Here is an 18,539-nt window from a genome sequence, read left to right on the forward strand (position 1 = left end):
TGTCAAGGAAAATTACAAAAGTTTGTACGAAAATCGGAGCCATATAGACAACAATAGAAGGATGAGAAAGATAGGGAACAAGAGATAGGGGACAAAAAGGCCCACATAGGAGAAATAAGGATGATCTTTGTAGGGTTGGTAGCGAGAGGATCCTCTAAGTCATTGAAGAAGGCGTATACAAGGGAAGTGAACAACGTCCATTTGCAATTCCCACCTTCAAAAACGCCTAAATGCAGCAAGCCAGAAATCCTCTTTTCTGAAAAGGACGCCCGCGGCATCAGACAACCCCATGACGATCCATTGGTGATAAAGCTTAGAATGGAAGAATTCAACATTCATCTAGTGCTAGTAGACAATGGAAGTTCAGCAGACATCATCTATCTACCAACTTTCCAACAGATGAAGCTGAGCAAAGAAAGGCCTTGACCATTCACTTCCCCATTGGTAAGTTTCACTAGGGATAGGGTCATTCCTAAAGGTGTTGTTAAGCTAACCATAATTGCAGGCACTTATCTAGCACAAGTCGCCAAGGAGATTGATTTTCTCATGGTTGATTGCCCTTTGACGTACAACATCATCCTTGGACGACCAAAGTGGCGACATCGACTTATTATCTAAAGGTTAAATTCCCTACAGCCTATGACATAGGGGAAATCCAAGGAGACTAAATCCTTGCAAGGGAATTCTATCAAGTCACCCTAGCAATAGGGGAAAATCATACATGGATGATAGACAAACTTGAACAAATCCTTAAACCATCAAAAACACCACAAGAGGTTGAGATTGTCCTTGGAGACCCATCCAAGGTCTTGAAGATAGGGTCAATACTTTCAGCGTCAAAAAAGACGAAGATAATAACCTTCCTAAGAGAGAACCAAGATGTATTCGCTTGGAAGCATGAGGATATGCCCGGAATCGATAGGGAAGTCATCCAACATTGTCTTAATGTTAATCCAGAGTACAAACTAGTATAGCAAAGACGGAGAGTATTTGCACCTGAGCACAATAACACAGTAGCTGAAGAGGTTGAGAAACTCCTAGAGGTGGGTTTCATAAGGGAAGTGTTGTACCCTAATTGGCTAGCCAACGTGGTGATGGTAAAGAAGAACAATGGCAAGAGAAGGATGTGTGTTGACTTCACAGACCTCAACAAAGCATGCCTGAAGGATAACTTCCCCTTACCCAAGATTGACCAACTGGTTGATTCAACTGTCGGACACAAGCTCTTAAGTTTCATGGATGCCTTCTCCTGCTACAATCAAATCATGATGGACGAAGAAGATCAATAGAAAACCGCGTTCATCACTAGCCAAGGGTTGTACTGTTACAAGGTAATGGCTTTTGGATTAGAGATTGCAGGGCCCACGTACCAAAGGTTGGTAAACCACATGTTCTCTCAGCAGATAGGAAGAAATGTGGAAGTATATGTAGATGATATGCTAGTGAAGAGTAATGACAAAGCAGATCACCTGGACAACCTAACGGACACCTTAGACATACTACATGAGTAAAAACTACATGAGTAAAAAATGAAGCTGAATCCAACAAAATGTGTTTTGCTGTTTCGAAAGGGAAATTCTTGGGATTCATGGTATCTTAACGAGGCATAGAGGCTAATCCAGACAAGCTAAAGGTGATAATGGAGATAAAATCCCTAAAGATGGTGAAGGAAGTATAGAGCTTGACAGGAAAAGTTGCTGCCTTAAACAAATTCGTCTCTCAGGTGGTAGAAAAATACCTACCTTTCTTCAACGTCTTAAAGAAAGCCTTTCAGTGGACTGGTGAGTATGAAGAAGCCTTGACAAAGCTAAAGGATTACTTGACACAATCATCATTGTTAAGCCCTTTGATAATAGGAGAAAAGCAGCATTTTTATTTGGCAGTATCTAATACGGCAATAAGCTCAGCACTGATTAGGGAAGATGAGGATGTGTAGAGGCCAGTGTATTATACCAGGAGTCGAAGTGAAATACCCTAGTAGTTGCCTCCATAAAACTCTACCACTACTTTTAGGCACATCCCATCATCATCATGATAGACTAACTGATAAGGAAGACGATAAACAAGATAAATGTAGCAGGGCAACTCATCCAATAGGCCATAGAGCTTGGCTAGTTCGACAAAGAATATTGGCCCTAAGTCGCAATTAAAGCCTAGGTCCTCACCAATTTCATTGCAAATTTCACTTACCCTCAAGAAGAAGAAGAGCCCTCAAAGAAGACTTGGACTATCCAAATAGACGGGTCCACCACCAAGAAAGCTAGAGGAGCAGGTATAGTCCTCATATCACTAGAGGGAGAAATCCTGAAGTACGCGGTTAGATTGCAATTCCTAGCAACTAACAATGAAGTCAAGTATGAAGCATTCCTAGCAGGGCTAAGTCTGGCAAGAGTATTAGAAGCCAAGGCTCTTATCGTCCAAGCCGACTCTCAGCTTGTAGTTGGTCAAGTAAGAGGAGATTGTGAAGTAAAGGAAGAAAGAGTGCAAAAGTATTTGAAGATCTTCCAAAAACTCCTACAGCATTTTGACATTGTCGACTTCTAGCAAATCCCTCGAGCAAAGAATGCTAAAGCTGATTTCTTAACACGACTAGCCTCGTCTGACAACCATGACATATGTCTTGAGTTATGTATGGAAACAAGGGAAGAACCAAGCATAGAAGGAGAACATGTGATGAAGGTACATGAATAAGACGAATGGATGACTCCCATTGTTTGTTACTTGAAAGAAGGACAGCTCTCAAAAGATAGGATTGAGGCATGGAAGATGCATATCAAAGCTGCTTGCTTCATCATTATTGACCATGTATTATACAGACGAGGACACTCCATCCCCTATCTCCCGATATGCTAACAAGGAAGAGGCCGACCATGTATTGCGAGAGATACACGAAAGAGTCTATGGTAACCATGCGAGAGCAAGATCTTTGGTGGGAAAGGCACTCAAAACAGGTTATTACTGGCCAACACTATAGAAGGACGCACATGACCTCGTCAAAGCATGCAACCCGTGCCAACGCTTCGCGAACATCCAAACGTGACTAGGGGAACCAATGACGCCAATAACCGCGTCTTGGCCTTTTGCCCAATGGGGAATCAACATAATGGGACCACTTCCTATAGGAAGGAAGCAATTCAAATTCACCATTGTCGCAATTGATTACTTTACTAAGTGGGTGGAAGTTGAGCCAGCGGTGATGATCATAGAAGCTAAGATCACTAGCTTCGTATGGCAGAACATAGTTTACAGATTCAAGATTCCTAACATAATCATATCGGATAATGGGAGGTAGTTTGACAATCCCATGTTTCAAAAATTTTGCTAAGACTTAGGCATTAAGAACCACTACTCTTCCCTAAGACACTATCAGGCTCAAATGGAAGTGACAAATAAAAGCTTGCTAAAAATTATCAAAACTCAGCTTGAGGAGGAAAAGGGTGCTTGGCCTGAAGAGCTACCACAAACGGGGGAAACACCATTCAAACTGACGTTTGGAATTGAAGCTGTCATACTAGTGGGAGTAGGGCTAACGAGCATCCAGATCAAAGATTATGAAGAGTAGAGGAACCAATAGGACTCAACAGCAACCTGGATCTAATCAACGAGGTGAGAGATGAAGTTATGAAGTGAATGGCAAAGTACAAGGAAGCAATGGCCAGATACTACAATAAGTAGGTAAAGGTGAGAAAATTTGACATAGGTGACCTCTTCCTTAGGAAAGTCTCACAAGCAACAAAGGACCCATCCCAAGGGAAATTAGGGCCAACATGGGAAGGACCATATGAAGTAATTCGTCATTCCAGAGAAAGATCATATTACCTGAAGACCCTAGACGACCAAGAACTGCCACGTCTATGGAACATAGAACACCTAAAGAGATACTGTCAATAAGAAACCCCAAGTATTCTAAAATGCCTACTTTTATTTAGGTGTATTTTCTTCTTTATTGTTGTTTACCATACATAGACAAATGAATATATTTTTTCTCTCTATCAATAAAGCATGAGTAGAAGTACTGTTCAAAAATTATTTTCGCAGATTTTTCCATTATAAACTATTGGCCAAGTCGTCATTGATACATGACATAGAAAAAAGTTATTAATACATAACAACATTGTAATTTATACATGACTTAAAAATAAGTTATTAATACATAATAACATTGTCATTCATACATGACTTAGAAAAGTTATTGATACATAACAACATCATCACTCATACATGACTTCAAAAAAGTTGTTAATACGCAACAACATCATCATTTACACAAGACTTCAAAAGTTATTAATACATCACTAAATTTTCCTTCATACTTGATTTAGCAAAGTTATTAACACATAACAACATCGTCATTCATACATGACTTAAAAAAAAAAAAACAAAGAGGTGTTATTAATACATGACAACATCATCTTAAAAAGAGGTTATTAACACATAACCACACCGTCATTCATACATGACTTAAGAAGAAGTTATAAATATATAACCACTTCGTCATCTATATATGACTTAGAAAAAGTTGGAGTTGTTAACACGTAACTGTTTCATTCATACATGGTGTAAAGACTTCATCAACACACAACAACGTCGTATTCATACATGGCTTAAAAACAGTTACCAAACAAGTTCAAGGATAAAAATACTCATAAATTGTATGCTCAAAACGGACGAGCCCAAAAGATTGTTCAAAGAAGAAAAGCAAATAAACATGCTTAAAAAAATGAGCCCTAAAGAACATTTTTCTTTTTTTTTACAAAAAAAATAAATAAATAGATAAATAAATAAATAAAAAGAAGGTTGAAACCCTTTTTCTAAAGGAAGACTAGAAGGGGACGGATCAGTTGGGACATTCTCACTACACCTAGCATGACCTTGCTCTCCATCGCGGCCTCGGTAGAATGATCTACCAAGATCTTTTTCTTCACTTCTTCCATATCAAGCTTAGAGAAGTCCAACTCTGGGTGGTGCTTGGCCAAGTATTTCGAAAAAGGTTGAAACCCTCCACGTAATAATTGCAGAGCTTGTCTAAGTACTCATCCGAAGCCTTGAACTTCTCCCCCGCCTCTGAGCTAGCCTTCTCGACCTTCAGGAGGGCCTCGTCAATCTGTTTGTCCTTCAAATTTGAAAATTCCTTCTTAGTGTAATGCTCTTCTCTAGAGTCTTCAAGTATTCCTTGTCCTTTTTAGGCTCCTCAGCAAGGAGAGATTTGTCTCCTAAATGACTCATTCTCAACAGAAAGGGATTCCACCTTGGACTTGGCAATCGTGTACTTCTCTTCATAATCCAAGTACTTCCTAGAAATGTACAAGGGTTCACTCAACACCAGCAAAGAAAAGAAAGAAGCATTAGAGAAGAAAACACAACAAAAGAAGAAGACCTTATTTCACTATTCATACCTACATAACCTTGTGCACGTGAGACGACATCAACTCATGAGATGGCTTCACCCCCAAAGTTGAAAGGTAGTCAACCAATATCACCTTATGAGCTTTCAGCACTGCGACTCTCGCATCTTCCTAGACAGATCCCAGAGGAGCCTTGTCCTTGACTTAGCTTTGAAACCTCCGTCAGTGGAAGCAAGTAATTCTAGGGAAAAGGTGGGCAAGGTTGGATGCTGGGAGATAGACTTAGCAACAAGAGAAGTCACCATAGGATCGTCCTTGGGTGTCTCCGTGTCCCTTTGGCGTTTCCTCATCAGAAGACTGTCTGTCAGGCCTCCTTTGGCCTTCTTCTATTAGGTCTCAACCAGTTTAGCTTTACTAAATCTGGTCGTCATTCCTAATTTTTTTTTTTTTTTTTTAAAGGGAGGAGTTAATTACTAGTACATTGAATATACTCAAACAACAATTCAATAAAACTTACTTTTCTTGATGATCTCAACGTTATTTCGGACGTGGTTGGAGGGTTCTGGCCTGAGGAATTGCAGAAATGAGCTTGTTAAAGTCCTTAACAGACTCGAGATAATCTCTAACCCTCTCAACACGAGAATGGTACCTCTTCTTTAGACGAGGGTGAACGAAAGTTATGAAAACAACAACACATGCATATTTATCAGCACCACATCCACTTAGAAAAATTATATACATAACAAAGAGATTAAATAGAAAGATGCACCAGACATAAGAGTACCCCAAATACGGAACAATTTAGGAGCATCATCTAGATCCTCCCCTGGAGTGAACTCCCAGCAATCACCAGAGACAAAGAAAAAGTTTGTTTTCCAATTTCAAAGAGACGAGGGAGTCAAGAACCAACCTTGAACTTCTTCCCCATGGTTTAAATTCCCAGTAGCCCAGATCTTTGGATCGTCTTAGATGATAGAAGTGTAGGAACTCTTCTATCCTAATAATGTCCTAGTCACTGGTAGACATCCATATCACCATACAGAGACTACTATCCTTCATGAGTTTGGTACTGGCTAAGCTGGAGCAAGTTGTAAAAAGAAGAAAAGCTCTCTAATGAAAGGGTGGACGGGGAAATGAAGTCCACTGATGAAGTCAGCCTCATAAAAGCACACTTCGTTAGTGTAGGAGTGACAAGCCCTATCGTCATCATTAGGGATCCTAATTTTTATTGAAGAAAGGAACTGGCCTCTTCTCATCCTTCTCCATAAGAGAACAGCATATGCCCTAGGTTTTATGAGGGGTAGAAGGAGAAGTGACTTTAAGGGCCCCACGGTCCTCAGATGAAGACAAGCCTGTTTCAAGCTCACTAGACCTAACCTTCTCACTAGACATTATCAAGGTTTGAGCAACTCCTACTGAATGGTGAATCAAAGGTGAAAGTTCAATATGTGTATAAAACACTCTTGAATGTTTAGACCCCCAAAATATAAAATATCAATTCAAGCTTATAATCAAACAATTAATGTGCGAAACATGAATAAAAGCCAATCACAGAATTGATAACAAATCTAAGCCAAATATAAACACATCCACAGCAGTAAATATAAGGCAAAGATAAAGGGAAGGAAGATGCAAACACATGGACAACACACGATGTGTTATCAAAGAGGAAATCGAAGTCCTCGGCATAAAACCTCTCTACCGCCCTCTAAGCGGTAAATAATCCACTAGAAAATGTAGTTGGGATACATGAACAGCAATAGACCCTCCAAGCCTAATCTACTCAGGTACCTAAGCCCTCCAAGCTTCCTGCTCCAACGAGGTTGCGCCGAACTTTTTTCTTTTCTAGCTTACCGGATTCCGCTACTTGATTATAGCATCAACCAATGTATATTGGTTCCTTCCAAACTGCTTCCCAACAGTACCAAATAAACCTTCTCACAAACGTGGGTGTGGTGAGTTAAGGATTTGGCTAAAGGCCTCTCAAGGGTATGACAATGGAAAGGAAGAGATTAGAGGAATTTGTAGAGTCTCTAAGGTAAAGATTGGGGATGAAGCAATCTTGTTTTTCTCTAGGGTTTCTCTCTCAAAAATTCTCTCTGGAAGCTCTATCAATTTAGTGGGTATAAGGGTCTATATATAGTGGTGTGTGTTTGGAATACGAAGAGTTAGTTTTTTCCAAACAGGGCTGATTAGCGGCTTGACTTCACTGCTTGTCCAAATCGCGAGTTCAAGTCGTGACGTAACGGCCTGGCCAGCCTGGAACTTTTGTCCTGTAGTGCGACAGCTAGCGCGACCCTTCAGCTTCCCTGTGTACATCTCACGTGCCAGCATTTGGCGGCTTGCAAGCCGCGAGTTAGCCGCGAAACTCTGCCTTCTTGCACATACTTGAGTTTTTCTTCATATCTTCTCACACACCACCCTTACAATGATCCTACCTAAATACAGGGTTACTAAGTGCTTAAATTACAAGCAAATTGGCACGGAATAAAGCCAACAAGATGGTTGATAAATTTCAACCTTACAAAAGGAAAAAGAAAAAGAAAGATAGAACTATAAGGACAATCCCACCCTACGAAGGACCTAACCCTAGGACGTCTCCAACCTACAAACTTGAGCAAATCACACAGACGATCAAAAAAGAAAGAAACAGAAGGGAAATCTGACCCAACTAAGGAATGATCTACCATAAGAGCACAAAAACAAAGAGGGAAGCTCGAAGAGACTTACCAGAATCGAAAAAGGAGTTGATGAGGAAAAAACTCAGAAGAGGAAGAAGAGCTCCGAGAAAACGAAATGCCACGAAGAGGAAAAATGAAGAGAAAGTGGAAAGAAAAGAAAAAGGAGGGAAAAAAGTAGAATAAATAGAAGATCGTGTGTAGGAAAACCGAGATGAACTGACACAAAAGAGACATCCTGACCGTACACGTGTCATGTGGCAGACGAAGCATCAACTTGCAATAAATGCGCCGAACATGGAACATGAAGCAATGAACGATTATGTTCTTATCTTGTCTCACAGACGAGAATACGAACAAGGGGGCAGCTGATAAGTCAAAAAATAACCTGGGATCGTCATTCCCATTAATCACGATTAAAGCAAACGTTAGACATTTATTACATGTGTTGATGATGAAACGTAACGGACGAATCAACGGTAACAAATGAGCTATACACTTCAAAGCTCCCATTGATAACGTACTAACCATTGCTCATAAATGCTGGAATTCATTGTCCATTAAGGCATGGAAAAACTATAAAAGAGGAACAATGGAATCCAAGGTACACATAAATGCTCATCCAAAAATCACTTTAAGTCAGTTTCTCTCTAAACAAATTTCTCCTTTTCTGACTTAATCATCGAAGTGTTTTTGGCAAACACTACACTAGTGTATTCCATTTCATTCCAAATTTTTATTGCAGGTTTACCTCAGAGACACGACCAACCACAGGATCATCCATCTATTGAGACAAAAAGCTCCACTGCTGATTTTTTGCATCATCCACAACTTTCTTCTTTTTTATTTATTTATTTTTCAATTTTAAGGAAGGGCAACTTTCTTATTTAGAATAAAAAGCTACTAGGTTAAAAAAAACTATATTGGTTGTATGTTGCCCTTGTGGTCCATTCTATTATCAACCAAATTAATGGAAGATTATTAAAATTCTCCCTAATATCATTGATGTAACACACCACACCAATTAAAATAAGTCACTAAATACAAAAATATAACAAAATCAAAAAGGCAAGTGAAAAAAAAAAATTGAGTTTCTATTAGATTACTTGCTTTTATTATTATGGACATGTGGTTGTATTTCAAGAATATCTAATAAAAATAAAAACAATTCAATTTAATTTAAAATACTCATTTATTAATGAAAGATAAAATTTATAAGAAATTTAGAGTTTATTCTTAAATTTTCTAGAAGATTATGATCCTCCTTCAAAGTAAAGACATGAATTTCTCAAAAAAAAAAAAAAAGAAAAAAGAAAAAAAAGAAAAAAAAAAAAAGAAAAAAAAAAGTAAAAAAAAAAAAAAAAAAAAAAAACCCTCAGTGGTGACACAATTTTTGCTCCAAGAAAACTGTGTTTAACTAAAATTCTACTTTTCTAGTCTTTGAGAATTTTAAAATCAATCTGAACTATTGAAGCCAAAATTAAAAGAAGAAAAAAAAAATCTTCTTCTAATTAATAGATGAAAAGGAATTAGAATTAAAGTGTTTAGAATATGCAACTACACCTAAAAACTATATAAAAATAAATAAATAACTAAATGAATACCCGTAAGCCCAATGCAAATGCCCAATCTAGAATTGAATGGCTCGCAGTTGTGGCATAGCAAATCAAAATTAGCGTCACTTTCGGAGTCATAGTACTCCAGTGATTAAGTTAGCAAAAAAGATAGATTGGTGTTTGTTGGTTATTTATTTATTTATAATTTAGTTTGATAGTTTGGTGGAGGATTTGAATTAAAAAACTCTTTCTAATAGTAATGCTTAAGGTCTATTTGGTATCACTTTTTTGTTCAGCTTTAGCTTTTATGTACAAATTTTTAATATCTCATTTTTTCTAATTTAAAAAAAAAAAATACAAGAATACTTTTGTACACTTTTAGTAAAAAGTTTTCAACAAAAAATAAAATAAATTTATGCCAAATGCATACTTGTATCTCCAATTCAAATCTTACATTCCCCTCCCCTAGTATTTACTTTGGATGAAAAAAAATTACATTTTAAATCCTATAATTTAGGAGGTGTAACAAATTAAATCTTAAAGTTTCAAAAGTAATCAATTAAACCTCATAATTTTAAAAGTAACAAAATTAAATCAGGAGATTTCAAAAAGTCACAAATTAAACCTTCAAATCCATACCTAATTTTAAACCCAATACATAGATTTAATTTGTTACTTATTTTATAAATATTTTAGGATTTTATTTGTTATTTCTAAAACTTCAATGTCTAATTTTTTATTTTTGCAAGACTGTAAGGTATAATTATTCCTTGTCCAAAGAAAAAAAAAAGAAAAAAAAAAAGAAAAAAGGAAGAAGTAGAAGACTGAAGAAGTTTGATTTATTATCATGAAAATTATGCAGTCGAAGCCCTTCGTGAAATAGGTGCACAGTTGAAAAAGACAGACTGGAATTTCAGCGTGGATCCATGCAGTAATGAGTCAAGTTGGACAACGTTAATTCCAACGGAATTGAAGCCGTATGGCTTCAACAATTCTATCACCTGCAATTGCTCCAACCATGATGGTGTATGCCACGTTGTTGAATTGTAAGTACTACTTTCATTTCACTTTGTGAGCTTTCAGAACATTATGAATGGAAAAAATTCAGTCACCTGTCAAACCTTTTTATGCCCATCATAGCGGAGTGCTAGACCTTCTTGATGGGAAAATTCTGTCACGCATGCACTAATACACACCCTCTTGCACCTACATAAAAATCATAATCATAAGTTGAAGTTGTGACTTTAAAATATTATATATATATATATATATTTAGAGAGAGAGGTTGGGTTCAAGTTATACCTCATGTAACTCTAAGCAATATTATACCATGTTATAAAAATCATAATTTGAAAATCTCACCATTGAATTACATGTTCTATATGCTCTTAACATTCATGCCAATTTTCATATTAATTGGATGTTATTTACCATTCGATCCATAAACTTATCTTTTATGCATTATTTTAAACTACAAAATCTTGAATTTAAATAATTGATTGATGATATGACTATTAATCTTTGATCACTTTGAAATTTTGCAAGTACGGAGAATATACGAAGATAATGTAATTTAACGATGGATTTGTCAAAATTCACATCCAATTAAAAAATATTGAGTGGTGTAATACTGCTTAACTCAACTTATATGTGTGTGTGTGTGTGTGTGTGTGTGTGTGTGTGGGCGGACAAAAATTGGCCCCCAAGGAACCCCACAGATTACAGTTGTAATGTCTTAATACGCAATCAATTTTTAGTTGAACAATAGGAAATAAACACTCCACAATGGGAAGCTCAAACAATTAATTTTATTGACAACACACTTTACAAATCTTTCTATGGTATTTCTCCTAGAAACTCTATTGTTCCCGTGGTACTCAACATTCTCTTTTTCTCCCCCTTAGATTTATCACCCCTCTCTCTCTTTTTATTTGAAGAAGTAACATTCTTTCTGTTTTTCCTCCCTTCTTTATAGGTCTATCCCTTGTCCTTATCTTTACAGTTGTCCTGTTGCCAACCAAACTCTCAAGGATATTTTTCTTTACTTTATCGGTTCCTTCCCTTCCCTTATTCTTGAACTTTGACTCTTGGGGGATGTCTGTACTGTTTAGATTGTCTCATATGCATTTAATGCAGTAGGAGTTAGGTAAGAACCCCCTTATTAATGCAGAGGTAAGAATCTTTAATCATCTTATGTGTTCTGGAAGTTTCCCGCAGTCCTTGGCATCTTCTGGAAACTACACATGGATCATCCATGCACCTTGCTTCAAGTAAGGCTAGTTTCTTACCTTTTCCACGGGAACCATTTTCCCATGTTGCTTTCCCTTTCTGGGTATGTAAGATGGTTCATCTTTCTTTTCCTTATAGCCTATTGCCCTTTTGGACTTCCTTCAAGGATACAGGCTAGGCCCAGTCCATTATTGGGGTTAAGGCCTGGATGGGGACTCTTCCACTCCCCACAATAGCCCCCCACGATCTCCAAGTCATTATTATTGAAGTGGGGATCGTGGTTCAAGAAAAAAAAATGGTACAATCATTAACTGACATTTAGGAACAGTGGCAGCGTTAGGCAATTAATGTTGCAAACACGCTTGAGCTTCTCACCCCATGTTTAACAACGCGTGTTACAAGATGAGCGGTTAGATGGGCCCTTTGAAAAATGGAAAATGAATGGGAAAGGAAGGGTCTTAGCTGTCCCTTTCTCTCCATCACCTCCCTCTATATAAGGAACACAGACCCATACTTGGTTCCTTTTCTATTGAACTCTCACCAAAAATACAAGAAGAGCAAATCATTCTCCACTGCATCTTTCTGCGACAACCTTCAAGTGACCACCAACGTGTGTTTGCTTTTCCATCTTGTTTTGTAAGTCCATTTCTTTTCTTCTTTGAAAACGTAGCTTCGCCTTCTCATCTCTGTTCTTAGTTTTCTTCTGCTTCTTCCTTTTCTTCCTTTTTCTTTTTGTTTCAACCCACTTTGTAGAGCATTTTAATTAATGGAAAAGTTTAAGTCTATGGTTGATACTCTTGAGAGCTTAGGAAAGTTTAGAAGGAAATACAATCTTCCTGATGATGTTGAGGTGAGGTATTGCCTGGAATCCAAGGTAATACTCTTAAAAGGGGAGGGCAACGTGGTAATTCCACTCATTGCCATTGTAGAAGGGGGCGTTAGGATCCCCATGAGTGACTTGCTCACTAACTTCTTACGCCATTTTAAGGTCTATCCTGACCAATGTATCCCTAACATATTTAGGATCATTGATAGTGTAGACACTCTTAATAAAAGGCTTAGATTGAAGCTTACCTAGCATGACATCAACTACATCTATAGTTTTCAAGATAGTAAAACCTCTAGGTTTTACTTTAAGATCCAGCACACGGAGGTGAGGCTCATTTCTGGCCTTCCAGATTCTGACAAGGAAACAGAAGGAGACTATTTGATCATCTCGGGTGATAGGCCAAGAATGTATTGACCCCTTGTGATAAATTAATTGATTAATTAGCCAAGTTTATTAATTAATCAAATTAACATGCAAAGTGCATGGTAGCACAAACAAATCACCAATTATCTAAAGTAAAGGAATCCCAGTACCTTATACCAACCTACAGTTGAACCCTTACCCCAATGCCCAATTGGACTTGTTCTATAGTGACAATCTCTCCTTTCAATGCACGACTCCCAGTACGTGACTAACCAATTGTGTGGATTCCAGTACGTGACTTGATCACCAACTTGAGAAGGATGTTGGCTGCAAAGTTCTTCTATTCATCACACAATGAAGATTATGAAGTTACTTGGTCACAAACCCTAAGGTGTACAAAACACAGCTGCTTCTTCAAGAGAAAGATGAACTAGAGCATATGTCATTGGTTCACAATATGCTTGTGAAAAACTTTTGCATTCAGTTGCATCATCTGTGATGGCGCTTAAAACAATCCTTATATATGTTTAGGGTTGTGAAAAAAGAAAACCCAAACATACATTCACAAACTGGATGAAAATCAGCTTGAAGAACTAAACTTCATAAACCTCGATAGATACCCTATTTGTCGAGCAGCTGTCGAGCCTCGGGCTGAAACAACTCTCTTTAAACCTCGATAGATACTAGCTATCGAGCTTTAAAATCCTGCACTTTCTAACTTCATTATTGTACAGACTTGCATGGCTTTAACACTTGAACTTGAAACAAGGTTTCTTGAAGCAATAAACACATCCTAGATTTACCAAACTACAAGTAAAATGCATTTTGTCAAATGATTAGCCAATTACATAAAATAGTGACATATGTTCCTAAAATTGAATCACATATGTCCTAACAATCTCCCCTTTTGGCAATCCATGACAAAACCACAACAAACAAATGAACATATAAGAGAAGTCATAAATCACTCAACTCATATTTACTTGTTGAATACAATAAAATCTATCCTAACACAAACTCTTGAAAAACTTTGCAAGAAGAGAGTTTATGACAAGAAGATTTTGACAAACTGTATTTTTGAAACACTTTAAACAAAACTCATCAAGGCATCTTAGTGTGAAACACAAATAAAAGATTGCATACAATATATAAGAAGCATGTGCATAAAGAGAGAAAAGAAACAACACATGTAAAGATAGGTGAAAGAACTGTAATAACAACCTCAAATGTATATATATTAACAAGTACAAGGTTTGCTATCACAATATGATCACAAGATCTAAGGTACATGAACAATGTCTCTAAAATAGAGAGAAAAGAAAGAAAAAAAAAAGTTCTCACTACATCCTTAAAAAATATGAACACTCCCCCTAACAAAAATCTCCTATACTAACCTTCCCCCTATGAGTATGACTACTCTCATATCCAAAACTACTTCCTCTTTTTGTCGCGAGTGACAAAGGGTAAGTATATCAAGTAGACATCTCATCATCATTGGGTTTGCTAGCATCTCCATCCTTATCATCCTCATCGTCAGATGCCTCGGGAGAAGGAGAGGGAGACTCTACGAAGCCACCAAGGCGAGCCTGTCGTCTGGCAATACGGTTGATACGAGTGTTCACCTGGCACAACTCATCAGTGAGAATGTCAAGGCAAGCATTCATGCACTGAAGTTGTGCCATGATCACATCAAGAGTCACACCACCCATAGAAGAAGAGAGAGTAGAGGTGGATAGAGCTAAAGAAATGGGAGGAGTTGCCGTCCTAAACCGCCTCGAATGAAACTGCGCCTTGTTCCGTTTAACGATAACGGTGTCAATGGCACACATGATAGGGAAGTGGTTGAAAACGGGAAAGGGAACAGAAAAATGACGTAAAATCCTCATGAAAGCCGAAGGGAAGATGAGCTTATCACAAGTCGCCGTATCTCTATATACATCTATAATAGAAAGAATAAAATGAGAGGGAAAATCTATAGTAAGATGGTCTAAAAGAGAAAGCAAAAATCGAGCATGGGGCTCAGTAATAGAGTTATAGTGAGAAAGAGGATGCAAAACAAAGATCATAACCATGTTGATGAACCGAGGACCTTTAGCAAAAGATGTACAAGGAGTGAACTGACGATTACCCCAATTAGAATGACGCTGACAAAAAGAAGATATAAGCTCATCTTTAGACACAGTCTTAAGACGCTCACAACTAGGGTAGTCAAGATGCGCTACCCTAGGGACATGGAGCACGTCAAATTCAATATTCGGTCTGACCATAATGCGCGTACCTCAAATGTGAGTAACAAAGAGAAGTACTAAATAATCAAATCCATGCATGTTACAGTAAAACTTCTATACAAGCACGAATGGACAAGTAACCGAAACGTCACACAGTGACTCACAACCCCTACTGTGAATGACAGTGGGTAGGTCAGTGTCAAAGAAGTCCGAAAAAATGACTTGGCATTCCAAATGAATGCCTTGTCGAGAAAAGTTCTCTGAAAAGTCCTGTCGGGCTTTATCATCACTGAACCAAACATGTGCGGGAGTAGGATCAAAAGATGTGGATGCCCCAGAACAAAGAGGGTTCTGAGACGTAGTAGACTTACGTTTAGGTGCCATGACGCAACTAACGTAAACAAGAGAGAGAGAGAGAAGGAAAGAGAAACATGTCGAAAAACACCAAACACAATCAATATATAAGAATATAGAGAATGTAAGGTATGTATGCATGAAAATGCATGAGCATGTGATATACAATAGTAAAAACATCATGGCTCAGCCTAATTCAATCCTACCAGCACACAATCACTTCAAAAGGTAAACACATAACTATAATGCATGAAACATTGTTATAGTGCAAATGTGATGCAATGCATGAAGTTTTAAACTCAATGAAGCAACACCCAACCCAAAATTTTTACACAAACTCATTAATTTTGAAAAATCCTCAAAAATTCTTCAAAGGATCCAAGAAGGGAAAAACACAGACATGAATGCAATCAAATATGCAACTCAACCAAGGATCCAAACAACATTTTAATCCCTCAAAAACATCTATCAACAAGAAAAATCTTAAGCACATAGATCTCAAAATACACACACACACACACACACACACAAACACACACACAAAACAAGTTTAACCAATTTTATATTTCAAAAACAAGTTAAAAGAGTTAGTGAGCATACATTAACACATGTATTCCTTATGATGGCCAAATCACATTGTACCTGCACATGTATCAAAAGTAGCAAAGAATATTGCGTGCCGTGTGTGAAAACATCGCAAGATTGCATAAGTGTCTACATGTTATGATGATTTGAGATATGAGAAAATCACTTTAACTTACACACAATCATAATTGTTTGATGGGGACTATCACCTTTGAGATACATCCTATAACTCCCACATCTTCTAGAATACATGATTGCAATCATATATAAAGCATTTTGATATTTTTTTTCTTTTTATTTTTCTTTGTATATTTTTCTTTTAAGCAAACCATGCATGGGCATATAAGAGAGAGAAAAGAAATACCCAATGATGTTAAGCATTTGACATTCCACTTTTGCTATGCTAAAGCATACAAATATCATTTCATGATTGGTGGGCAACAGTGGTGAGATGGTTATTTATGCCTGTCTCTTAAGATTTTCTAGTCATTCTTGTCAAAAAGAGTGATACGAGTGTTGTTAAGTACAAGAGATTATTTAACCTTACTTATCACAAAGCTCACTTACTTAGTTATGCATAGAGATGCTCATCTAATCTACAAAAAATACAAAATTTAGAAAACTTTGTTTCAATGGCCATTCAAGGTACACAAGTACCAATGTACACAAACACACACTGTTTTTGTATTTTTCAAATTTTCAATTTTTATTTTTTTATTTTTATATGAAAGACAAAATAAATCAAAATTGAAAACTAATGAAACAAAAACATGTTAACATAAAGACAAAGCAATGCATAAAACTAGATGCAAATGCATGAGGAAGGAGGAAGAGAAGAGAAGATCAATCCATGGAGATAACATCAATGTTTTGGCGAAGGAATTCAAACCGTTTGCTGTCAAGAGGTTTGGTAAACAAGTCAGCCTTCTAATCATCAGTGTGAATAAACTCAAGAGTAAGAGTACCATCTTCGACAAACTCCCTAATGAAGTGATGTCGAATCTCTATGTGTTTAGTTCGAGAATGTTGAACCAGATTCTTAGAAATGTTAATGGCATTGATATTGTCATAATAGATGGTGAGATGCTCTTGACAAATACCGTAATCATGGAGGAGTTTTTGCATCCATAGAAGCTAGGTGCAACAGCTACCAGCAACGATGTGTTCAGCTTTTACAGTGGATAAAGAGATGAAATTCTGTTTTTTACTTATCTAGGAAACAAGATTATTACCCACATAAAAACAACTCCCTGATGTACTCTTTCTATCATCAGCATTCCCAACTCAATCAGCATTAGAATACCCAGCTAAGACATCATTTGTGTCCTTGCTGTACCACACACCAAAGTTGACAGTGGCTTTGACATACTTTATGATTCTTTTCAAAGCAATCATATGAGACTCTTTGGGATTACCTTGATATCTAGCACACACTCCCATACTGTAACTAATGTTAGGTCTACTGGCAGTAAGGTAAAGAAGATTACCTATCATGCTTCTATAAAGAGATGAGTCTACACTTTTACCTAACAAGTCAACAGTGAGTTTAACATTTGGGCTCATAAGAGTTCTAACAGAACTAACAGATTCCAAACCAAACTTCTTCACAATATTTTTAGCATATTTAGATTGAGATAGAAATATACTTGAATCTTGTTGATGAATCTGTAATCCAATGAAGTGAGTTAGCTCTCCAATCAAGCTCATCTCGAACTCGGCCTGTATGAGTTTTGAGAAGCTATGAGCAAGTTCATCCTTAGTTGACCTAAAAATGATATCATCAACATAGACTTGAGCAACTATCAACTCACCGTCTTCCCTCTTTATGAAGAGAGTTTGATCTACTTTTCCTCTGGTGAACCCATGTGACACAAAGTATTGTGTGAGCCGATCATACCAAGCTCTAGGAGCTTGCTTTAACCAATAAAGTGTCTTCTTGAGGTACAACACATGATCTAAAATGTGTGGATCAATGAATCCTTTTGGTTGAGCCACATAGACATCTTCTTTAAGCAGCCCATTCAAGAATGTAGTCTTCACATCCATTTGATAAAACTTGAACCTCAAGTGACATGCCAGGGCTAGGAGAATTCTGATGGACTCCATACGGGATACCGGAGCAAATGTCTCATCATAGTCTACTCCTTCCATTTGTGAGTATCCTTGAGCTACAAGATGAGCCTTGTTGCAGATCACATTACCCTCCTTATCAGTTTTATTGTAGAATATCCACTTTGTGCTAATGATGTGCTCACCCTCCAGTCTAGGTACCAAAGTCCAGACATCATTCCTTTGAAACTGAAGTAGTTCATCGTGCATAGCTTCAACCCAGCTTTCATCATGAAGAGCTTCCTTAACTTTAATGGGTTCAA

At 37.3% G+C, this 18,539-nt stretch overlaps 1 protein-coding gene across 1 annotated transcript in view; it reads left to right on the forward strand.

The window, feature by feature from the left end:
- The window catches only part of LOC112025419 (probable LRR receptor-like serine/threonine-protein kinase At1g07650), a 59,531-nt gene that overhangs the window by 7,153 nt on the left and 33,839 nt on the right, over positions 1 to 18,539 (forward strand). Inside the window, exon 4 of the mRNA XM_065763058.1 lies at positions 10,413 to 10,625. Coding sequence (XP_065619130.1) covers positions 10,413 to 10,625 — 213 coding nt within the window. The remainder of the gene's footprint in view (positions 1 to 10,412; positions 10,626 to 18,539) is intronic.

The sequence above is a fragment of the Quercus suber genome, unplaced genomic scaffold, assembly GCF_002906115.3.
Source record: "Quercus suber isolate HL8 unplaced genomic scaffold, Cork oak 2.0 scaffold_490, whole genome shotgun sequence".
Lineage (NCBI taxonomy): Eukaryota > Viridiplantae > Streptophyta > Magnoliopsida > Fagales > Fagaceae > Quercus > Quercus suber.